The sequence below is a fragment of the Erinaceus europaeus genome, chromosome X (assembly GCF_950295315.1).
Source record: "Erinaceus europaeus chromosome X, mEriEur2.1, whole genome shotgun sequence".
NCBI lineage: Eukaryota > Metazoa > Chordata > Mammalia > Eulipotyphla > Erinaceidae > Erinaceus > Erinaceus europaeus.
The window spans coordinates 91,432,238-91,454,375 of NC_080185.1; the positions used below are offsets into that span (position 1 = coordinate 91,432,238).

A 22,138-nucleotide genomic window follows, 5' to 3' on the forward strand; every position below is an offset into this window, starting at 1 on the left:
TATTGTTAGGGCTTGGTGCTGGCACTGTGAATCCACTGCTCCCAGCAGCCTTTTTTTTTTTTCATCATTATTGGTGATGTTGTTATTGTTATTAGATAAAAAGAGAGAAATTGAGAGGAGAGAGCAAGCTAGAGAGGGAGAGAGACACCTGCAGATCTGCTTCACTGAAAATAAATAAATAAATAAATAAATATCTGCTTTACTGCTTGTGAAGCATCCCCCCTGCTTCTAGGAAGTGGGAACTTGAACTTGGGTCATTGCGCATGGGAATGCACGCAGTTAACCAGGTGCACTACCACCTGGCCCACTTTTTTTTTCATTTTTCATTTATTTATTTATTTTTATTTAAAAAAGGAAACATCAGCAAAACCGTAGGATAGGAGGGGTACAGCTCCACACAATTCCCACCACCAGAACTCCTTATCCCATCCCCTCTCCTGGTAGCTTTCCTATTCTTTAACCCTCTGGGAGCATGGACCCAAGGTCATTGTGGGATGCAGAAGGTGGAAGGTCTGGCTTCTGTAATTGCTTCCCTGCTGAACATGGGCGTTGACCGGTCGATCCATACTCCCTTCCCAGTCTGCTTCTCTCTTTCCCTAGTAGGGTGTTGTTTTTTGTTGTTGTTGTTGTTGTTGTTGTTTTTTAATAAGTGTGCTCTCTGTGTATGAGAACACTTCAGCAAATTCTGGGTCCTGAAGATGTTCTTCTCTAGTATTTTCACTGCAATATATATATGGAAGATTAATGGTTTAAAGTGAATTCAATTGTGTAAAATTTCTCCACTTTCTGCAAAACCCTCTCGTGTACCCCTGCCCCACCTAAGTCCTCCTCCACCATCAGGCCGGACACCAGGACCTGAAAGCCTCCCCCAGGCTCCTGAGTCCTTTACTTTGCTGCAATACACCAAACCCAGTCCAAGTTCTACTTTGTGTTCCCCCTTTCTGTTCTTATTTCTCAACTTCTGTCCATGAGTGAGATCATCGCATATTCATCCTTCTGTTTCTGACTTATCTCACTTAACACGCTTCCTTCAAACTCCATTCAAGCTGAGGCAAGGAAGGTGAATTCATTTTGTGGTATCTTCTAAAAGTGGTTTAGTTTTAAATTTTACATTTAAAATTACTGATCCACAGTTAATGCCAAACATATTCAAATTAACACCCAAGGTGTCAGGCTTAACTCAAGATTTGATTTGACTTTACTTCATTTGCCCCTGTGGGCTATCAGTATTTTAAGCATGACTCAGCTGAAAGATTATTCTTCCTCCATTGTATTTTTTTTTCTGTTTTGCCATAATTCAGTGACTCCACATACATGGGTTTGTTTCTCTCTTGCTCCATGGCTTTGTATGTCTATTGCTCCACCAAATTCACGTTGTCCCGATACCTATATAGGAGTTCTTACCACCTGGTAGAGCTAGTCCTAGTATTTTATTTATTCTTTTTCAAAACCAATATAACTATTCTACTTCCTTTCCGTCTATATTTTAGAATAGCCTGTCTCTATCTGAAAAAGTCTTGCTGGGATTTTTCATAGGAATTGAGTTACATCCATTTATCAACTTGGGGATAATGAAAATTTTTACTCTAGTGAATATTCCATTTCATGAACATGGCATATTTCTCCATTTATTTGGATCTCCCTTGGTTCCTTTCATCAGTATTTTACTGTTTTCATTATGGAGTGCCTGCACATAGTTTTTTTAATGAATTGTATTTTTAAAATTTATTTACAAAATAAAAAAGTACCAACACGACTATAGGATAAGAGGGGTACAATTCCACACAATTCCCACCACCAGACTTCTGTATCCCCCCCTCTCCCTTTGAAAGCTTTCCTATTCTCTCTCTGGGAGCATGGACCCAGGATCATTATGGTGTGCAGAAGGTGGAAGGTCAGGCTTCTGTATTTGCTTCTTCGCTGAATATGTGTTGGCGTGTCAGTTCATACTCCCAGCCTGTCCCTGTCTTTTCCTACTGGCGCAGGGCTCTGGAGAGGTGGGGCTCCAGAGTACATTAGTGAGGTCATCGGCTCGGGGAAGTCAGGTTGGCATCGTGGTAGCATCTGCAACTTGGTGTCTGAAAAAGCATTTAGGTATAAGGAAGAACAAATTGTTTAATAATCAGGAACCTAAAGGCAAGAATATAACAGATAAGATTTGGGGTCTCCATTTTGGAAAAAGCTAGTAGGTTTTATTTTAGGTATATTCCAAGGAGCCCATGACTTTACTAGTTTTTGCCTATTCCCGATAGCTAATATGCAGGTGGACCAAAGGTATTGTCTGGGGAGATGATTTGTTAAACTTACATTTAAGTATTTCATTTTCTTTGAACAACTGTAAATGTTAAACTGTCTTGGTTTCAGTTTCCATGCATTCATTGCTAGGATATAGAAATACTATTGGTTTTTATATGCTAATAATATAATCTGTCACTTTTCTGATTTCTGGGGATGCAACTGATTTTTGTAACTTAAAAAATTATTGGGAAATGTATTTTAAGGCAGTTATTATCTCTGGGGTACAGTTTCACATCTCTCCAAAATACGTGTTGGCACACCTCACCCACCACTGAAGTGCTGTCTCCCTCCACCACAGGGCACAGTGCCCTCAACTAGAACATCGTGTCGAGTTGTCAAGCCATTTCTTCTCTTCCAACCAGCATAGTTTTTATTTCCGCTTCATGGCTTATTATTCTGGCTAGGATTTTCAGTATTATATTGAATAAGAGTAATATAAATGAACACCTGGGAGTCGGGCGGTTAAGCGCACATGGCGCAAAGCTCAAGGACCGGTAAGAATCCTGGTTCAAGTCCCCAGCTCCCCACCTGTAGGGGAGTCGTTTCACAGGTGGTGAAGCTGGTCTGCAGGTGTCTATCTTTAGCTTCCCTTCTCTGTCTTCCCCTCCTGTCTCCTTTCCTCGTCCTGTCCAACAACGACTACATCAATAACTACAACAATAAAACAACAAGGGCAACAAAAGGAAATAAATAAAAATAAATTTTAAAAAATAATAATAAAATAAATGGACACTTGTCTTGATCCTAATTTTAAAAGCAAAGCATTCAGTCTTTCACCTTTCTGTTTAGTGTCATTGATTTTTTTTTGCTCCTCTGTCTCTGTATCTCTCTCTCTCTTTCTCTCTCCCTCCTATTTTTATTGTTTCCGTCTTGCTATCCTTCTCTACCCAGATAGCATAATGAAGTAAAGAGTACATGATAAAAGAATAAAAAGCATGCATGGCATGTCAGTTCATTTGAGCAGGTTTTCCAGATGTGTGCTGTGACTTTGTGAGTATAGAAACTGACATTTACAGAGATGACATCAAAAGAAATTCCCTCCGAAATAAGGTAATGAGACCAATTGGTTTTTCTGGTTTAAGGCTTTCAGTGTTACTACATTGTCATGAATCATTTATGTAGGAAAGGTTCTTATTCAAAATTGACTCAGAAAATCCCCTGAAGTTCAGTGTGGCTTTTTGGTTTCTGTGACCTCAGTGAGCTCGATGCCTCCTTGCTCCTCACTTCTCCCAGCTACTGAAAGAAGCCTCAGTGAGCTTGCTGCTAAATGACTAGTCCAAAGTCAGAAACTCAAAAGGGCTGAGGGACTACATTTCAAAATAATAATCACAAATGAATAATTTGGACACAAACAATTAGGACAGGGATGGATTTCTGACTTATTTTATTTTATTTTACTTTGTTTTCTTTTTTTTGCCTCCAGGTTATTGCTGGGGCTCAGTACCATCTCTACAAATCCACTGCTTCGCCACCCCCCCACACACACAGGTGGTGAGCAGGGGCTTGAACCCAGATTCTTGCGTGGGTCCTTGTGCTTTGTACTATGTGCGCTTAACTGGGTGCGCCACTGCCCAGCCCCCGTCAGGAAAATGAAAAGACCAGTGAAGGGCCATTTGAACACAGATCCCATGTGGAAGCCGATGCCAGTTTTTTTTTTTGTTTGTTTGTTTTTGTTTTTTTTACTTCTCAGTCCCTGCCTTCACTTCCTTTCTAAGCTACACCTACACCTATTATAACTTCTGGTTGTCCTTCCTTCTTCCCTCTTCCCACTCAGATAAGGAAGACAGGGCCTGACTTCCAAAGGTTCCTGGTCACAAAAGTTTTGGATCCCAGTAGATAAAGGGTTCAGAGCCCTCTGGTCATCTGCCCCTAAAATTTCTTCCTCTGACAGTATTAACCAAAATTATTTTGAGGGTACAGAAGAAAGGGATTACAACTTCTGTAATTGCTTCTCCACTGGACATGGACATAGATAGCCCCAGCCTGTATCTTTCCCTAGTAAGATAGGCAGAGCTGGATTTCTCTATGGCTAGTTTCCAGTCTGTCTACAATAGAAAAATGACTGTAATCACAAATCCAAAGCCAGGTCACTTCTTTCCGGAAAGCCAACTTGTCTTTATACATTGGTGTTTTGTGATTGCTATTTTGAGATGTACTGGGAAAATACTCAATTTTTGCTATTAAATCACAAACTGCAAAGTATTTTTTCTTAGTTTCTTGAGCAAGTGTTGTTATTTAGAAAGGACAAAAAAATGGCAACTGAAAAAAACTGGTCACTGATGCCTGGGAAATGGCATACTGGATAAAGCATTCAACCCTCAAGGATGGGGTCCTAAGTTCAATCCTAGGCATCACAAAGGGATCCTCTGGTTCTTTTTCTCCCTCATGTTCTCTGTCTGTCTGTCTGTCTGTCTGTCTATCTATCTATCTATTAATCTATCTCTATCTCACTCACTCATAAATGAATGAATAAAAAGTCATCACAGATGGAAGTGTCTGTCTGTCTGTCTATCTATCTCTATCTCACTCACTCATAAATGAATAAAAAGTAATCACAGGTGAGTCGGGCGGTAGCGCAGTGGGTTAAGCACACATGGCGCAAAGTGCAAGGACTAGCTAAGGATCCCGGTTTGAGCCTCCAGCTCCCCACCTACAGGGGAGTCGTTTCACAGGCAGTGAAGCAGGTCTGCATGTATCTGTCTTTCTCTCCCCCTCTCTGTCTTCCTCTCCTCTCTCCATTTCTCTCTGTCCTATCCAACAACGACGACATCAACAATAATAACTAAAACAACAATAAAAACAAGGGCAACAAAAAGGAAATAAATAAATAAATAATTTTTTAAAGTAATCACAGATGGAAGTAACTTAATGGTAGAACACCGGACACTGCATTTGATCCCCAAGAGAGGACTGGAATGCTGACCTTCCTCCCCCTTATGAAATAAGTAAATAAATAAAAAAAAAGTTACAGGGTTATTCCAGAAGGTGAGCCTCATTCGTGCCCTGAGCACAGCTCTGCAGGAAAGTGTCTGTCCTCTTAGAGCCCCCACCTTCCAGTGACATACAGGAAGTGGTAGTGAATGGTACATCCCTAGGTCCTCTTCTCAGCCCAAAATGCAGTAATCCGATCACTCGAGGACAAAGAAGGGCAATGCTCAACACAGTCCTGTTAGAATTAATGACAAGGCTCCTTGTAAAATAACTTAAAAGAATAAAGGCCGGAATAAGCCCTGAGCTCCTTATGTAATGGCCTTTGTAAATGGATATTTTAAGAGGTTAGAGGTGCCACCTTAGACTCAAAGGCAATGTCCTATAAACATTGAAGAGCTGAGGTTCCAGGATTTAATAGCCTCAGTCACAACTTGGGTTCCACCACCAAAGTTGAGTAACTTATTAAACCTCTCTCACTCAGTTTCCTCACTGATTTAATGGGAATAGCAATAGTGTAAGGAAAATATGATAATAAAGTGTAATGTTCTCTCATCAAATATACTGTCTGGCACATGGTAAGCCTTTATATATTTGGTCTATGACATCATCATCATCATTACTATTCATAGCATTACTACAGCTAGTACTACTGTGTTTTTTTTTAATTTCTTGATTGGGAGATTAATGTTTTACAGTCAACGGTAAATACAATAGTTTGTACATGCATAACATTTCTCAGTTTTCCACATAACAATAGTACTACTGTTTTAGTTTCTCATGACTTACATGAATAGAATCCAGCTTGCTTTTCTGGAACTTGTTACAATTTTTCAATACTATAGCATTGGATAGAGTCTGGCCTAAGTCACATTAGGAACATGTGATTGATTAGAAGCACCATTAAGATTAAGAAATATCACATTTTGACTTGCGTGTTTTAGGGGATATTAGTAGCATGAGAATTGGAGCATCTCTCTCTCTCTCTCTCTCTCTCTTTCTCTCTCTCTTTTGCCTCCAGAGTTATTGCTGGGACTCGGTGCCTACACTAGGAATCCACTGTTCCTGGAGGCTATTTTTCCCCCTTTTCTTGCCCTTGTTGTTTATTGTTGTTGTGGAATAGCATAATGCCAGAGATGATGATCGTAGTGTGGAAGCGCTCGCGCCCCATGAGGAGCTGGCCAGTCTTGCAATGATGTGATTCCTCATCACAGACACCTCATCACAGACCCCTGCGAGCGTCAACCCGGCTTTGACCTAGCACGTTATGATTGGGCCCTCCTCAATCGCTATCGAACAGGCCATGGCCGGTGCGCCGCTATGTTCCATCGCTGGGGAGCCAGAGACGACCCGAACTGCCCCTGCGGCTCCAGACAGACTATGACCCACATAGTCAATGACTGCCACCTCTCTAGATTCAAAGGAGGTCTCGAAACTTGACATCAGGCTCAACCTGACGCTGTTGACTGGCTACGGAAGAAGGGCAAACGCTAGAAGAATTGTTGTTGTTGGATAGAACAGAGAGAAATTAAGAGAGGAAGGGAAGACAGAGAAGGGGAAAAAAAAACCTGCTTCAGTGCTTGTGAGGTAATCCCCCTGCAGGTGAGGAGCCAGGGGCTCGAACCGGTATTCTTGCGCTGGTCCTTATGCTTTGTGCCATGTGCACTTAACCCGCTGTGCTGCCACCCAGCCCCCAGAATTGGAGCACCTCTAGCACAGTGTGTCTCAACTTTTGTTTTGCCAGTAGGGTTATTGCTGGGGCTCAGGGCTGGCACTATGAATCCACCACTCACAGCAGCCATTTTTTTTCTTTCTATTTTATTTGATAGAACAAAGAGAGAAATTGAGAGAGTAACACTCCCCTGCAGGAGGGGGAGTGGGAGCTCGAACCTGGCCGTTGTGCATGATACTGTGTGTGCTCAATCTGGTGTGCCACTGCCTGGCCTCCTTCACCGTGTGTGTGTGTGTGTGTGTGTGTGTGTGTGTGTGTGTGTGTTATTCTTAAAGGAGCACTGCTCAACTCTGGTTTATAATCATGCTGGAGATTGAACCTGAGGCCTTTTGTGCATTAGGCATAAGTCTTTTTGTATAACCATTATGCTGTCTCCCAAGTCCTATGTACATTTTTTTCACCAATTAAGCCTCTCAGTGAAATATTCACACCAGAGATCTACCCTACATCTATGTATGATGGTGCATTAGAGGGCCACAAACCATCACACCATCTACACTGGGACTCACAGGCACCAATTTTCACACCCAACTGGGAAAATATCCCATCCACAAACAAACTGAAAATACACATTTCCTTGCCGTGATTCTTAACTGAGGACAATTTTGCCACCACCACCACCACCACCACTCCTACCGCCCCAGGAATACTTGCCAATGTCTAGACACCCTTGATGTTGCCTCAGCTGGGTGAAAGCATGCTCTTGGTGCCTTCTTAGTAAAGGGGAAGGCCCAGAATGTCATTCATACCAAGGTTATGAGATTGTTCTTTGTATAGCGGTAAAGTTCAAATGCACTTTGAATAAGTCCACACTTGTTCATGAGTGTAAAAATTGGCCTTGTCAAGTCTAAGGCCACAGGGTAGAGAAAATAGCAGAAGCTAAGTTCCTGACCTCAGGTTGATCCTGTGCGTAATGTGATTTGCTTGTCTATGGGGGGGAAAAATCAGCGTCTTTGTGATCTATCGTTATTTTCAATAACACTGTCATTTTTGTTGTTGTTGTCAAGTATGTGTAGATGCATGTGTAACTACTTCAGATATGATTTTCTTTTTGGCATAGGTGTATCTTTATGAGAGTGATTATTGCCAATGATTTTTCTATGCGTTATGTTTCTTACTTGGGTTTCATTACCTGATACTTTGAGAGTTTTGTCTTCATTCCTAAGCATGCCTCATTCCATCTGACTCCTGACATTGTTGCTTTTAATTTAAATGGAGTCACCTCTGTGCCTCTTTGTTTGAAAGTGTGGACAGTTTAAAAGAGCAAACTGGTTAGTGTTTAAAGTAAGACAGCCTTCCTTTGATGGACACAGTCCAGGTCAGAGGCCCAGAGCTTCCTTATTGCTTCGTTATTGTCCCCACCACACTCACATTCCCTTCTTCTGCTGCCCAGAGTTGGCGTCGAGGAGCCCTGTGAAGAGGACCAGAGTGAACACCACTGGCGGTACTTCAGGTGAACTAAGGACATCCTCAGAAAGCGAATTAACCAGGGCTGCCTTTTCTCTTGCTAACCAGAATTGTTTCTCTTTCTGCTGTTTGTCTCTTCTTTCCAGTGTGCACCAGCCCCCTGCCCCTTTTAGCAGAGACAAAAGGTCCAAGCTGATCTTTCCCCTACCCTCTCTCTGTGTCAATGATCATGTCAGTGTTCTGAGATTCTGTCCCTTTCCCAGCCAGAATTAGCAGTGAGCTTAGTGTCTAAAATTGCCCATTTTTAAAGCCAAAAATGCCTTTTTTTTCTTTTTCAAATAATCCTCTTATGATCTAGTGGACATTTTTTTTTCATAAAGAGAACTAGGATTTTATATTTCATCTATGACTGGGGTATGGTTTATACATCTTCATTAATTACCTTGGCTTTTTGGTTTTTTTTTTTTACCTATGTGTTTGTGTGTTCTTGTACTTTATTATGATGAATCAAGAAGATACTCTCCCCCCCAAAAAAAGAAAAAAAAATCCAGATTTTAAATGAGAAGATAAGTAAGACTCCTGATGCAATTTGTTTCTCAGTGTCCACCCAAGTGTATGATTTGATTATGCTTAAGGGTGACAGTATTGGGTAATCCAAATAAAGACTTTCTTATTTCCTTTCTATATCTGTAATCAGTATGCTTTCTCCCTAATCTGACTGGGTGCTGGTGGATAAACCCCAGGCAAAATAGGCTTGAGTTCTATTCTTGGCATTGAGGATGTGTTTCACACCAAGGTCCCTGATAAAAGCACTAATACTTGGGTAGGGGAGACAGCTAAATGGTTATATAAAAATACTCTCACGTCTGAGGCTCCCAGGTCCCAGGTTCAGTTTCCCTTCATAACCATAAGCCAGAGCTGAGCAGTGCTCTGGTAAAAACAGAACAAAACAGAGCTAACAGAACAGCAATACTTATCAGGCACAGATCTTATTAAACACACCAGGCTCCAGTCTACTATAATGAGCTGCATACAACTAATTGAAGGAAGTAATTGTCCTAGACTCACTTGTTTCACTATTGAAAGTGAACACACATAGCATTAATTTGTGAGACCTGACTTTTGACACCAGTTAAGTTGCAGAGGAAACTCTTTTAGAAAGAAAGTTCCTCAGGCTAAGAGCGAAGTAGTTTATATTTGGTATATGAGAGAATTCAGAGCATGGTTGCATGGTGAAGGTTTTAGATGAAAACACATGGCTCATATGTCTTAATTTAGGCTTTCAGGTATATTTATACCAGAAGGGATATTGGGTGCATTTTTTCAACACAGACCGAGCACATCAGTTTGACTGCTTTACTTTCTCTCTTACTCTAGAGTCTCTTTTAATCTAGAATAATCCTCTGTCCACCCTTTACTTATCTCTTATAACATTGAGTGTTTTTATACCGAGAATTTTAAGAGAGTTACCTCACAGAATGCCCCATAGTCTATATTTTTTTTCTGATTTTTCTCATGGCTAGAAATAATCTTTTTTTTTTTTTTTTCAGAAAAGAGAAACCTATTAAAGTGGTATGAAACATTTTTTGGACATATCACATCACAGATGGTGCATATTGTGCAGGCTGTGCCTTTTTTAGTGATGTTAAAAACCTGATCACTTTAGAATCTAGGTCACTACGGTATAAAAGTACTGTTTTCCCTTTCTAACTGAAAAGTCATCTGGAGCGAGATGACTGGATATATATGAGTATCCAGATTCCCCACAACCTCTCACCTGTACTGGTAAAATCAGCCACTGTCAGTACTTGTTTGAAGCAGTGACGGCACTGTAAGTAGAAGACTGCAGTATTCTAATTCTGTCATTCTTTTAATGCTTTTACGATGATGATTACCTTTTTAAAAAAATTTAATGTTTATTCCCTTTTGTTGCCCTTGTTGTTTTATTATTGTAGTTATTATTGATGTCGTCGTTGTTGGATAGGACAGAGAGAAATGGAGAGAGGAGGGGAAGACAGAGAGGGGGAGAGAAAGACAACTGCAGACCTGCTTCACTGCTTTGAGGTGACTCCCCTAAAGGTGGGGAGCCAGGGGCTAGAACCAGGATCCTTACGCCCATCCTTGCGCTTTGTGCCACCTGCACTTAACCCACTGCGCTACCACCTGACTCCCACAATGATGATTATCTTAAAGAAGAGCTTTCAGGGGTCGGGAGATAGCTCACACAGTGGAGCACACACTTTGCTGTGTGTGAGGATCCAGGTTCAAGCCCCCAGCTGCCACCTGGGAATGCATGCATAGGGGAAATTTCATGAGCGATGGCGCAGTGTTATAATCTCTCACCTTCTCTGTCTCTCATCCTGTATCTGGAGAAGAGTCCACTGAGAGCAGTGGAATTATATAGGGCACAAGTGTGGATACATTAAAGCTCTCTCTATTGTCTGAATAACCAGTTCATTACATTTTTATAGGACCAGGTATTGGTACACCTGGTTGAGTGCTTATGTGACCATGTGTGAGAACCTAGGTTCAAACCTTCCAGTCCCCAGCTGCATGGGGGAAGTTTCATAAGCAGTAGAGCAGTGAAGAAGGTATTGCTCTTTCTCTGTCATCTCTATGTCTCCCTTCCTCTCTCCCTCCCTTCTCTTTCTATTTCTCTCTGTCTATAAGAAAAAGGGAAAAAAATAAAAGGCCATCGGGAGTGGTGGAGTCATCATGTAGGCATTTGAGCCTCAGTGATAATCCTGCTGGCAAAAATAAATTATAAAATATTTCTTAAAAATTCAAATAAAAAAATTTTTAGAAATTCAAATAAAGTTTTTAAAATATTTATTTATTTATTTTCCCTTTTGTTGCCCTTGTTTTTTACTGTTGTAGTTACTATTGCTGTTGTTGTTGTCATCATTGTTGGATAGGACAGAGAGAAATGGAGAGAGGAGGGGAAGACAGAGGGGGGGGAGAGAAAGATAGACACATGCAGACCTGCTTCACCGCTTGTGAAGCGACTCCCCTGCAGGTGGGGAGCTGGGGGCTCGAACCAGGATCCTTATGATGGTCCTTGCACTTTGCGCCATGTGAGTTTAACCCACTGCGCTACCGCCTGACTCCCTCAAATAAAGTTGTACTTAGTATTTGTGAGATGTGGAGTTGCATCTTTATAAGATCCAAGCAGGAATCTTGGCACTTATCAATGAGAAGGACAAAAGATAGCAGCCAGTTGTCTTTTTTTTTTTTTTTTTTGCCTCCAGGGTTGTTGCTGGGGCTCAGTGCCTGCACTAAGAATCCACTGCTCCTGGAGGCTTTTTCCCTTTTGTTGCCCCTGTTGTTTTATCATTGTTGTGGTTATTACTGTTGTTGTTATTGATGTCATTGAAATGGAGAGAGGAGGGGAAAACAGGGGGAGAGAAAGATAGACACCTACAGACCTGCTTCACTGCTCGTGAAGCTACCCCCTGCAGATGGGGAGCCAGGGGCTCAAACCAGGATCCTTAAGCCAGTCTTTGCACTTAGGGCCATGTGCACTTAACCCACTGTGCTACCGCCCGAACCCCCCCCCCCAGTTGTCATTTTTTTTTTTTAAGAACAGAAAATAAAAAGATGATGCTAAAAAGAGAGGCTGGAATGAGTACTCCCTAGAAAATCCACAGTCTGACTTGACAGCCACTAGCCGCATGTAGATATTTTAGTTTAAATGAATTAAAACAAAAAATACAATGGCTTTGCGCCACCTGCACTTACCCCGCTGTGCTATCGCCTGACTCTCAACCTCTTAGTTCTTCTAAACAACTCTTACTAGCAGAATTTACTTTAATTCTCGTCAAACAAAGTTTCTCCTAGTGAGGATTAGGTTTTTGTATTTTTTTTTCTTTTCTTTGCCTCCAGGGTTATTGCTGGGGCTCAGGGCTTGCACCATGAATCCACTGCTCCGGGAGGCCATTTTCCCCCCTTTTGTTGCCCTTGTTGTTGTAGCCTTGTTGTGGTTATTATTGTTGTTGATGATGTCATTCGTTGTTGGATAGGACAGAGAGAAATGGAGAGAGGAGGGGAAGACAGAGGGTGAAGAGAAAGATAGACACCTGCAGACCTGCTTCACTACCTGTGAAGCAGTTCTCCTACAGGTGGGGAGCTGGGGCTCAAACCGGACCCTTATGCCGGTCCTTGTGCTTTGCGCCACGTGCGCTTAACCTACTGCACTACCGCCTGACCCCCAGGTTTTTGTATTTTTTTAGAGAAGTCTATATTTCATTTTGTCAGCTTTTATTGCATTCAATTTTCCTCATTGTAGGACAGGGCACATTTAAGCCTCTTGTCCTGCCTGTAGGTTTCCTATTTCATCAAGGCTAATTTGCTTTGTCTTGACTAACATGGGACTGATAACAAAGACTAATCCACCTGTTTCAAGACTCAAAGTTCAGAAAGGAGAGCTCATTGCTAGTAGATCTGAACCACCACATCTTTCACCATAGTGTATTCCATGCCTTGCACATGACATAGTCTACTTCTTGCAGTTTCCATAATAGCTGAGGGCTGCCATGTTACCTGGTGTTCTGGTAGACTGTTTAGGAGAAGTTGGGGAACCTGCCCCTCTAAGTCTTTCAGGGGAATTCATCCTAAATAAATCAATCAGGAATTAAGTGTCTTGGCTGCTATTGAATTCACAGAATGAGGCCTAATATTAGATTCTTAGCTCTTGATCTTGCAAATGCTGGCAAACCACTATATATTGACTTTCTTTCTTTCTTTTTATTGGATAGGAAAGAGAGAAATTGAGAGGGGAAGGGTAGATGGAGGGAGAGGGGGAGAGAAAGAGAGACACCTGCAGACCTGATTCATTGCTTGTGAAGCAACCCCTCTGCAGGTGGGGAGCTGGAGGCTCGAACCTGAACCCTTGCATGGATCCTTGCACTTAGTACTATGTGCGCTTAACCCAGTGCACCACCGCCCGGCCCCCTGATTCTTTCTATGCATAACGTGCATTAAGAGATTCTAAAAACAAGTGAGGTTCAAGGTCAACAATGAGGATGAACTTAATGTGTGACCTCTCCTCTGTACTATATGTTGAAATATCAGAGTCTGGGTGCTCCGGGGCTCTTATGTCAATTGTGGACAACCCTGGACTGCCTGAATTGGACTGATTTCATGCCAAAAACATCTGAAATTTTTTTTTCTCAGAAATCACCCTCAAATAATGCCTAAGCATGATGACAATATTCCTATCCTCAGAGACTCTTGTCTGGAAGCAGCTTCTAGACATATAGCAACAGTATGTTTCAACCATGACAAAAATCCACTGCAGAAAAAAAAATCTCATCAAATGTCAGAAGAAATCTGGGGGACTAGGTGGTACCGCAGCAGATTAAGCACACATGGCACAAAGCGCAAGGACCGGCATAAGGATCCCAGTTCAAGCCCCTGGCTCCCCACCTGCAGGGGAGTCGCTTCACAAGCAGTGAAGCTGGTCTTCAGGTGTGTCTATCTTCCCACCCCCACCTTCCCCATCTCTCTCTATTCCTTTCTGTCCTGTCCAACAACAACAACAGCAGTAGTAACAACGACAAAGGCAACAAAATGGGGAAAATGGCCTCCAGGAGCAGTGAACTTGTATTGCAGGCACTGAGGCCCCAGTGATAACCCTGGAGGCAAAATAAATAATTATCTAAAAAAGAAGAAATAAGGCACATGATAAGTTTTGACTAAGTTCTCAGAATCGTGCATGACACAATATACATTCAGCGTATATTGGTGGAATAAAGGCATTCAACTTGAGGTTATAAGCTTTGCCTTCAGTAAAATATGGGGTAACAGTTCCCTGTCCTGCACTCCCCCCCTTGCCAGGATGCACACTGTGGGCTAGCCCTGGGACAAACCAGATTAGAGTTTGACGGTGAGAAAGGGGCCCCATCTGTGGTATGATCTATCCCCCCTTTCCATTAGTTTCTTTGCTCAAGAAATATCCTAAGCGTCACAGGTGGGAAGGAGGGATATTAAGGCGCGCACTCACAGGGATTTATGCACCTGCTGTCTGCTCACTGGAGTCAGTGTCCTGGATAACACCTCTGGTCGAGGCTACTGGCTACCTCCAGCCTCAGACCACATCCAGTGAGAGCTGTGTTCTCAGTTTACCTTTTATGATATCATCTGTTCTTCGCAATTCTGAAGGGGAGAGACGGGAGATAGCAAAGCGTCTTATCCCATGTTATCCATGCCCTTGATGCCACAGCTTCCTGCTTGCAGAATGAGAAAGGTCCAGAGGTGAAGAACTATCAGCAACATCTGGCAACAGGGCATACATTACTATGCCAAGACATCTACTTAGTGTCTTTATGGAGTTCTAAAAGAATATTGGCTACTTCTCTTTGGCTTTCTGACTTCAGTTGTTGTTTCTCAAATGTGTCAGTTCTCAAATCATCTCTGTTGTGGGAGGCCTTGGGGGGTGGGGCTGGATTAAAAGGTTAACTATTTGCACACTGAAGTATTTAGAAAGATATCTACTATTTTGTTTGAACTCATCTAAATCATCAAGTGGAGGATGGAGAGATAAAAATCAACATGTGACAGAGAATATGGCAAAATGTTAAAGGGAGAATCATGCCGGTAGGGATATAGGTGTTAGCTGTGACTCCTTTCAACTTTGCCGTGGATGTATGAGAAATGAAATAACAGAAGGTCAGGAAAGTAAAGACAGGTCAGGGCAGGAGTGAAGAAGAGTGGTGCAGTTGGGGCCCACTTTTTAATAACGGGGGGCATTTAGTGTGGAAAGGCAGATTGACAGCTGGTATGGCTCCCCAACGGCCTTGCTTCTGCTTCCTGGGTGTGCTCTGGTTATCAACTTCTTTCTCACTGGCTTTGCATGTCAACCTTCTTCTTTCAGCTAATGACTGCTCACTTTGGGAAGATAGTCAGCCTCTTAGGAGCTGTCAGCAGCCTAGATGCCATTGTCTGAGCTAACCCTCTCTGTTTTTCTCCTTGTCTTTCTCCCTGCTGACTGATACAGAGTTGGTGTGGACCCAGATCAAGACCCGCCACCCAACAATGACAGCTTCCAAGTCTTACAGGGGGTAAGTCATGAGAGGTGCTTCTTCCTGAGAAAGGCATTATTTAAAACTGAATTACACTGAGCATTTACTATACTCCAGACACTACATGGATCTCTTCATTGTGATGCTGATGCTGACCCAAAGTGGCTGATACCAGTAACCCCATTTTACAGATTAGAAGTCAGAAGCATGAGAGTCATCGAAGACCAGAAAATGGTGGAGCCAGAATTTTACCCCAGGCCCATGTTCTTAAACAACATAATAAGGGGATAGGCCACCCAGAAAGAGTGTCTGTTTGCCTGTCTGTCTGTTTATTGGATGGAGACAGAAATCAAGAGAGAAAGAGCTGGAAAGAGGGAGAGGGAGAGAGAGCACCAGGCGATGGTGTGCACCCAGTTAAGTGCACGTAGTGCTATGCGCAAGGATCTGTTCAAGGAGCTGGATTCGAGCTACTTCACAAGCAGTGAAGCAAGTCTGCAGGTGTCTCTCTTTCTCTCTCTCTCCCTCTCTATATCTGCCTCTCCTGTCCTATCCAATAAAATGGAAAAAAAAGAAAAGAAAAGATGAACTCTAGGAGCTGTAGCTTCATAGTGCTAGCCCTAAGCCCCAGCAATAACCCTGGAAGCGAGAGAGAGAGAGAGAGAGAGAGAGAGAGAGAGAGAGAGGCGAAAGAGAGATACCTGCAGCACAGCTTTACCACTTGTGAAGCTCTCCCCCTGCAGGTGAGGACAGGGGGCTTGAATCCAGGTCCTTGCATATTGTAACATGTTCCCTCAACCAGGTGCACCACCGCCTGCCCCCTCCCCCCAAAAAAGAGTGCTTAAGATAAATCCCTAACTCCAAGAATCAGTATGTTGGATACAATGGTAGCTGTCTTGCCGTCATTTCCTATCTCTCAGTGGTGCCTGCACAAGGGAAAGAAGAAGCATGTGATCTGACTCTCTAGCCTCAGGAGTGGAAGGAAAAAAGGGAGAGACATTGACCTTCCTGTCCCTCCTGGACTGGAGATCGTCTTCAGGGCTCCCAGTTCCCCTGCACTCCAATAATTCAGAGCATCAGCCTACACCCGCTTAGGGACTAAAAGGCATAGTAAGTCTAACAAGTGAAGGCTTGTGCAGAGCTCAGTGCTGGTGAGGGAAGTTTGTAGGGGCAGTGGATGGAAGGCCCCTAAGGCAGGGGGAGCAGGCTTTCCCATTTGCTCCAGTTACCTCTACAGCATTACATACAGCCTCATACACAAGGAAGTGAACAGTGATTTGTTTTTTTTAACGTTTATTTTAAACTCTTCTTTAATGTACTTATTTACTATTTATTGGATAGAGAATGAGAGAAATTGGGGCAGGGTGGTAGCACACCTGGTTGAGCGCATGTGTTATAATACTCAAGGACCCAGGTTCGAGCCCGCAGTCCCCACCTGCAGGGGGAAAGCTTTACAAGTGGTGAAGCAGTGCTGCTGCAGGTGTCTCTCTCTCTCCCTCTCTGTTTCCCCCTTCCCTCTCGATTTCTGGCTGTCTGTATCCAATAAATAAAGAGAGTTAAAAAAGAGAACGAGAAATTGAGAGAGAAGGGGGAATGGAGAGATGGAGAGGGAGGGAAAGAGAAGGAGAGAGAGAGGCAGGGAGAGGGAAAGAGGGAGAGAAGGAGAGACCAGCAACATTGCTTCATCTCTGGTGAAGTGCCCTTCTTGTAGGTGGGGGCCGGGGCCTTGAACTTGGGTCCTTGCATTTGGTAATGTGTGTGCTCAACCAGGTATGCTACTGCCTGGCCCTCAAACAGCAATATTTTATACTGCTCTATGAAGAGGACTGGGGGGGGGGCAAGGGGTTACTCAGGGACCATCCTCTTGGGGTGAGTCTTTGAACAGACTTAACCAAAGGCTTATTGGTTTAGAAGGGACACAAAGCTTGGACTGCTGACTAAACTACCAGCTGCCCACGTGTGGTTTCTCCATATCACCTCAGGCAGTGGGGTTTCATCCATGATGGTTCAGGGGCCCAGAGACAAGTTTCCCAGCAAGTGAGGTAGAAGCTACACTGCCTTTTCAGACCCCACCTGGGCTTTCTCACTGCATCCTGTCTGTGATTATTGGTTATACTGGGCTCAGACCAGCAACCATAACCCCTGAATAGTAAGAGTGTCCAAAAAAAAAAAATGACAGACCTGGCTGGTAAATTGAATCTGTCTCTGAATTTTGCCCTCTCCCCAGGTTGGCATTTCCAGGGTAGAGAAGCTAGAGGCAAGGAGAGTTCTCAGGAATTTGGAAAGTGCATAGTAGAGATGACTTGATATTCTATGATTTTATAAGCTATGATAAAAACAGAAATTTGGGATTGGGCAGTGGCATGCCCAGTTCAGAACACGCTGCCATGATCAAAAGACCCGGGTTTGAGGTCTCACCTCCCCACCTGTAGGGGAGACACTTCACAAGGGGTGTAACAAGTCTGCAGGTGTCTCTCTCTCTGACTAGCTCTTCCTCCCCTCTCAATTTTTCTCTGTCCTATCAAATAAAAGTAGAAAGAAAAAAAAAGAAAGAAAAATGAGTGGTGGATTTATCCTGCAGGCATTGAGCTTCAGTGATAACCCTGGTGGCAATTTAAAAAAAAAGTATAGGGTGGGGATAGATAGCATAATGGTTATGCAAAGACTCTCATGCCTGAGACTCCAAATCCCCTGGTTCAATCCCCCACACCACCAAAAGCCAGAACTGAGCAGTGCTCTGGTAAAATAACAACAATAGTAATAAATATATATGTAGATAACAGATAGATATTTAGTTCGGCATTCAGCACCCTGGGCCAGTGGCGGTGCTGGAAGGTGGAGGTAATGGTTAGATTAGGGGTATCTGAGAGCCAACAGTGCAGTACAAAGCTTTGCTGTCCCCCAAACCGTGTCAGGTATTTCTGTTTCTCTCTGGTCAGCTTTGAACCATCCTAACCCTGTACTTAACACTAAATCCATGGTATATATTTCAGATTGAATAAAAAGCTTTCAATGACTCCAGCTAGCAAAGGAGGCTTAAAACATCTTGCAAAGTATAGTGCTATGTTGGGCCCATGAGGGGTGTCCCTCAAGCTTTTTTCCTTTCTCTTTGACGGTGTGATAAGGCATTCCTGATGTTGCTGCTTCCCAACCTCCCAAGTCCTATAAACATTTTGGGAAGAGCCTTCAAAAACATCAGTGGGTATGTGGTGCCCATTTTTATTTTGTATTTTTACTATTTTTAAAATAATAATGAAAGAGAGATACAGAGAGAAAGATAGTGAGAGACAAAGACCAGAGCGCTGCTCAGCTCTGACTGATGGGGGTGCTGGGGATTGAACCTGGGACCTCAGAACCTCAGTCATGAAAGCCTTTTGCAAGGCTGTTATGCTGTCTTTCCAGCCTATAGCACCCATTTTAATATTTCTCCAGAAAACCTTTAAGATCATGTTAGAACTGGCCATTGTGCCAACTGGGAACATGAGGCTTCAATGGGAAGTTCATTCTTGAACAGCTGGCGTGTGGGCCTAGCTTTGATTAAGAACTTAAAGTAATAGGAGTTCAGCTTCTGCACCTATGAGCTGATTTAGACCATGATGGCTGGGGAGAGCTTGATGTTTACCTTGGGTGAAGTCACATGATGACCACCTTTCACTTTTCAAACTGGCAGGAGAGTAAGGGTTCTGCTAGGATATCACTGCTCTCTTATTGCACCTCTACAGAGCTGCAGTCAGGCAAGATGGGCTTTATAAGAGAAGCAGGCTAATATTCTAGTGGGATGATCAACATTTGGAGAGGTTTCATTTTGACCATTCCAGAGCAAACACTCCAGCCTGGCACTGCTCTCCATTGCTCCTGCCTCCGCACTTCAAGCACCTCCCAATGGAAAATGGGTGGAGTGATTTGGTTCCATCTAGCTGAATTTACCATACATCTTGGGAAGAGCCACACTTGGGGACTCTGAGCATGTCACTGGAATTAGTACCAAACTTGCGGTCATTTGTTCCATGGAAATGTTTGAGAAAGCAATGGGTCCTCAGCACTAAGGGTTCCAGAAATCACAGCTAAGATGATTACCCTACTCCCACCCCTACCTCAGAACCCTGCATGCATGGATTGGAGGGGTGAAATCTGTGTTGTTGGGAGCTGGGCAGGTGGCGCAGCGGGTCAAACGCACACGGTGCGAAGCGCAAGGGCAGGTATAAGGATCCCAGTTCGAGCCCCTGGCTCCCCACCTGCAGGGGGTTCGCTTCACAGGTGGTGAAGCAGGTCTGCAGGTATCTATCTTTTTCTTCCCCTCTCTATCTTCCCCCTCCTCTCTCGATTTCTCTCTGTCCTATCCAACAACAACAACAGCAATAATAACAACAACAACAATAAACAACAAGGGCAATAAAAAAGGAAAAATAAGAATAATTTTTTTAAGAAAAAAAGAAGAAGAAATCTGTGTTGTTAAAGGTTCTCTGATGCTGTGCTCCCAGTTGCACCCCAATGGCTGGCTCTAGCTAGGAGCTGTGTCATAGCTCCCTTCTCCTTATAGTCATAGAAGGCCTTTCAAAGACTGGGTGTGTGTGTGGGGAGGGGGGGGTGACTGGGTAAAAAGTGACCTTCAACCTTTAAACTTGGCTCGCCAAGACAGACATCTTAAAAAGTGACTCATGTCTTTGTGTAGAACACACTTGATTTCTCTCAGTCCTCCTGGCCTGACCTTCCTGGGGCCAGTGAGCCAACCACACGAGGAACAGCTGATGATGGTCATAAAAAGCAGGAACCTTGTTGGGTGAAACCCTGGGTTCTTGCAGTTTCCCTTGAAATGGGTCCAGGTCACATGCTCAGTGTTGTCATGCAACTGAAATCAGAAGTGGGGGAAGTCCAGATGTTTGTTCCCCATTAGTAAAGACAGGGCGGTTCTCTTTGCCTCGTGTTCTAAATGGCATTTCTAAAAGAACATGCAAGCTGACAAACAAAAACAGTACTTTATGACAGGAGTGTACTACTTGTGCCAAGCAGAGCTTTCCTTGCTATTCTAGAAGCCCAGGGTTGTAAACAGTCATGACCACAGAGCTACAGAATGTTATTAGCTCCCGTGGGTCTAGGGAAGGAGCCGTGGGCTAGAATGTTCTGACTTGATGTGACAGAAGTGTTAAGAATATTATGGGGCAGATTTCATGTCCCTTGGCAAGTTTGAGTCATTCAAACAAAACAAAATTAAACGAACAAACAAACAAAAAACAACCCTCAGTTGCTTTGTTTCGCCAAAGATCTTGGTGACTTTGCAACCAAAACAAACAAAAAATAAGCCCAGCTGGAGGCAAGCTGCCATTCAAAGGGGGAGGCGAGGGTTGGGGGGGTAGGTTCATGCCAGACACAGCTGAGGTTTATGTTGCCTGGAGGAGCAGACACTTCATTCACTTCCTTCCTCAAGTTTCCAGAAGAGCACTCATTGATAAGATAGCTTGGGAGTAACTTGGAGCCTGGAGCTCAAGTGTTTGTATCCAGGCTTTATCATCTCAGTAGGACATAGTCTCAAGCAGGATATTAGTGGAATGTGGAGGAAGGAAAGCTACTGTATGTGTGTGTGTGTGTGTGTGTGTCTGTCTGTCTGTCTGTCTGTGTGTGTCTCTGTGTGTGTGTGTGTGTGTGTGTGTGTGTATGTGTGTAAACTGCAGAGAATCAACTTTCTAGCTGTACTGACCTATATCTTTCTCCACTGCTTTTTTAAAAATAGTTTAAAAAAAAAAAAGCTTTGCCCCTGCAAGTGGGGATAAAGGCTCGAACCTGGGTCCTTGCGCATTGTGACGTGCACTTAACCATGTGTGCCACCACCTGCTCCCCACTTTTTTTTTTACTGCTCAGCTCTGGCTTTTGGTGATGCTAAGGGTTGAACTTGAGACTCCAGAGCCTCAGGCACATGCCTTATACCTCTTTCTGGGCAAATGGATTTGTCTGTGTCTGAATCCTCTTACAGGCTGAAATCTGACACCCAGGCAGAAATGTTTAACTTCACAAAAATGCCCTTCCTCAGGTGACTGCACTCCAGCCCTACCCCACTCCATGATTTTATCCCTCTCTTTGTCTTTCTTGGCTCCAACTATCCCTTCCTAGTCTTTTATTTTTCTTTCCTTATAAGTTCAGTGTGACAGTAATGTGCTCAGGTATCTGTTGAGCACCTGTTAGATCGTAGCCATATTTTTGGGTTCTGGGGGGGAAATATCTGCAAACAAGACACAAATCTCCAGTTCCTGTCTCCATCTTTGTGCTTAAGGGCTCAGTGACAATGTCATGAGAGGTAAGAGGGTAGAGTGGCAGAGGTGATATGTCTGGGGACCTTGTCTGCTTCTCCAGTAGGGATCCTAGACCTGTCCTCTCCACTGCCAGTGTCCCCATGGACCCACAGCCTTGAATTTGGAACCTTAAGATCTCATGTAGATCCACAGAATCATAATTGGCATTTTAACCAATTCCTTAAAGGGGGATATGTATAAATATGCAGTGTTGATGGCATTTTTTTTTTTTTTTACTTCCAGGGTTACCACCGGCATTCAGTGCCTTCACTATGAACCCTGCACTCCTGGAGGCCATTTTTCCCATTTTGTTGCCCTTGCTGTTAACTGCTGTTGTCGTCATTGTTATTGTTATTGGTGTCATTGTTGTTGGATAAAACAGAAAGAAATTGAGAGAGGAGGGGAAGACAGGGGGAGAGAAAGATAGACACCTGCAGACCTGCTTCACCCCTTGTTTAGTGCCCCCCCCGCAG

At 43.4% G+C, this 22,138-nt stretch overlaps 1 protein-coding gene across 3 annotated transcripts in view; it reads left to right on the forward strand.

The window, feature by feature from the left end:
• Positions 1–22,138, forward strand: part of SLC9A7 (solute carrier family 9 member A7) — a 165,957-nt gene that overhangs the window by 113,483 nt on the left and 30,336 nt on the right. For 2 of the 3 annotated variants that reach the window (XM_060182488.1, XM_060182489.1), the window contains exons 13-14: positions 8,352–8,411; positions 15,360–15,423. In XM_060182488.1, the coding sequence (XP_060038471.1) occupies positions 8,352–8,411; positions 15,360–15,423 (124 nt within the window). The remainder of the gene's footprint in view (positions 1–8,351; positions 8,412–15,359; positions 15,424–22,138) is intronic. The other variant, XM_060182490.1, reaches the window with a different exon arrangement.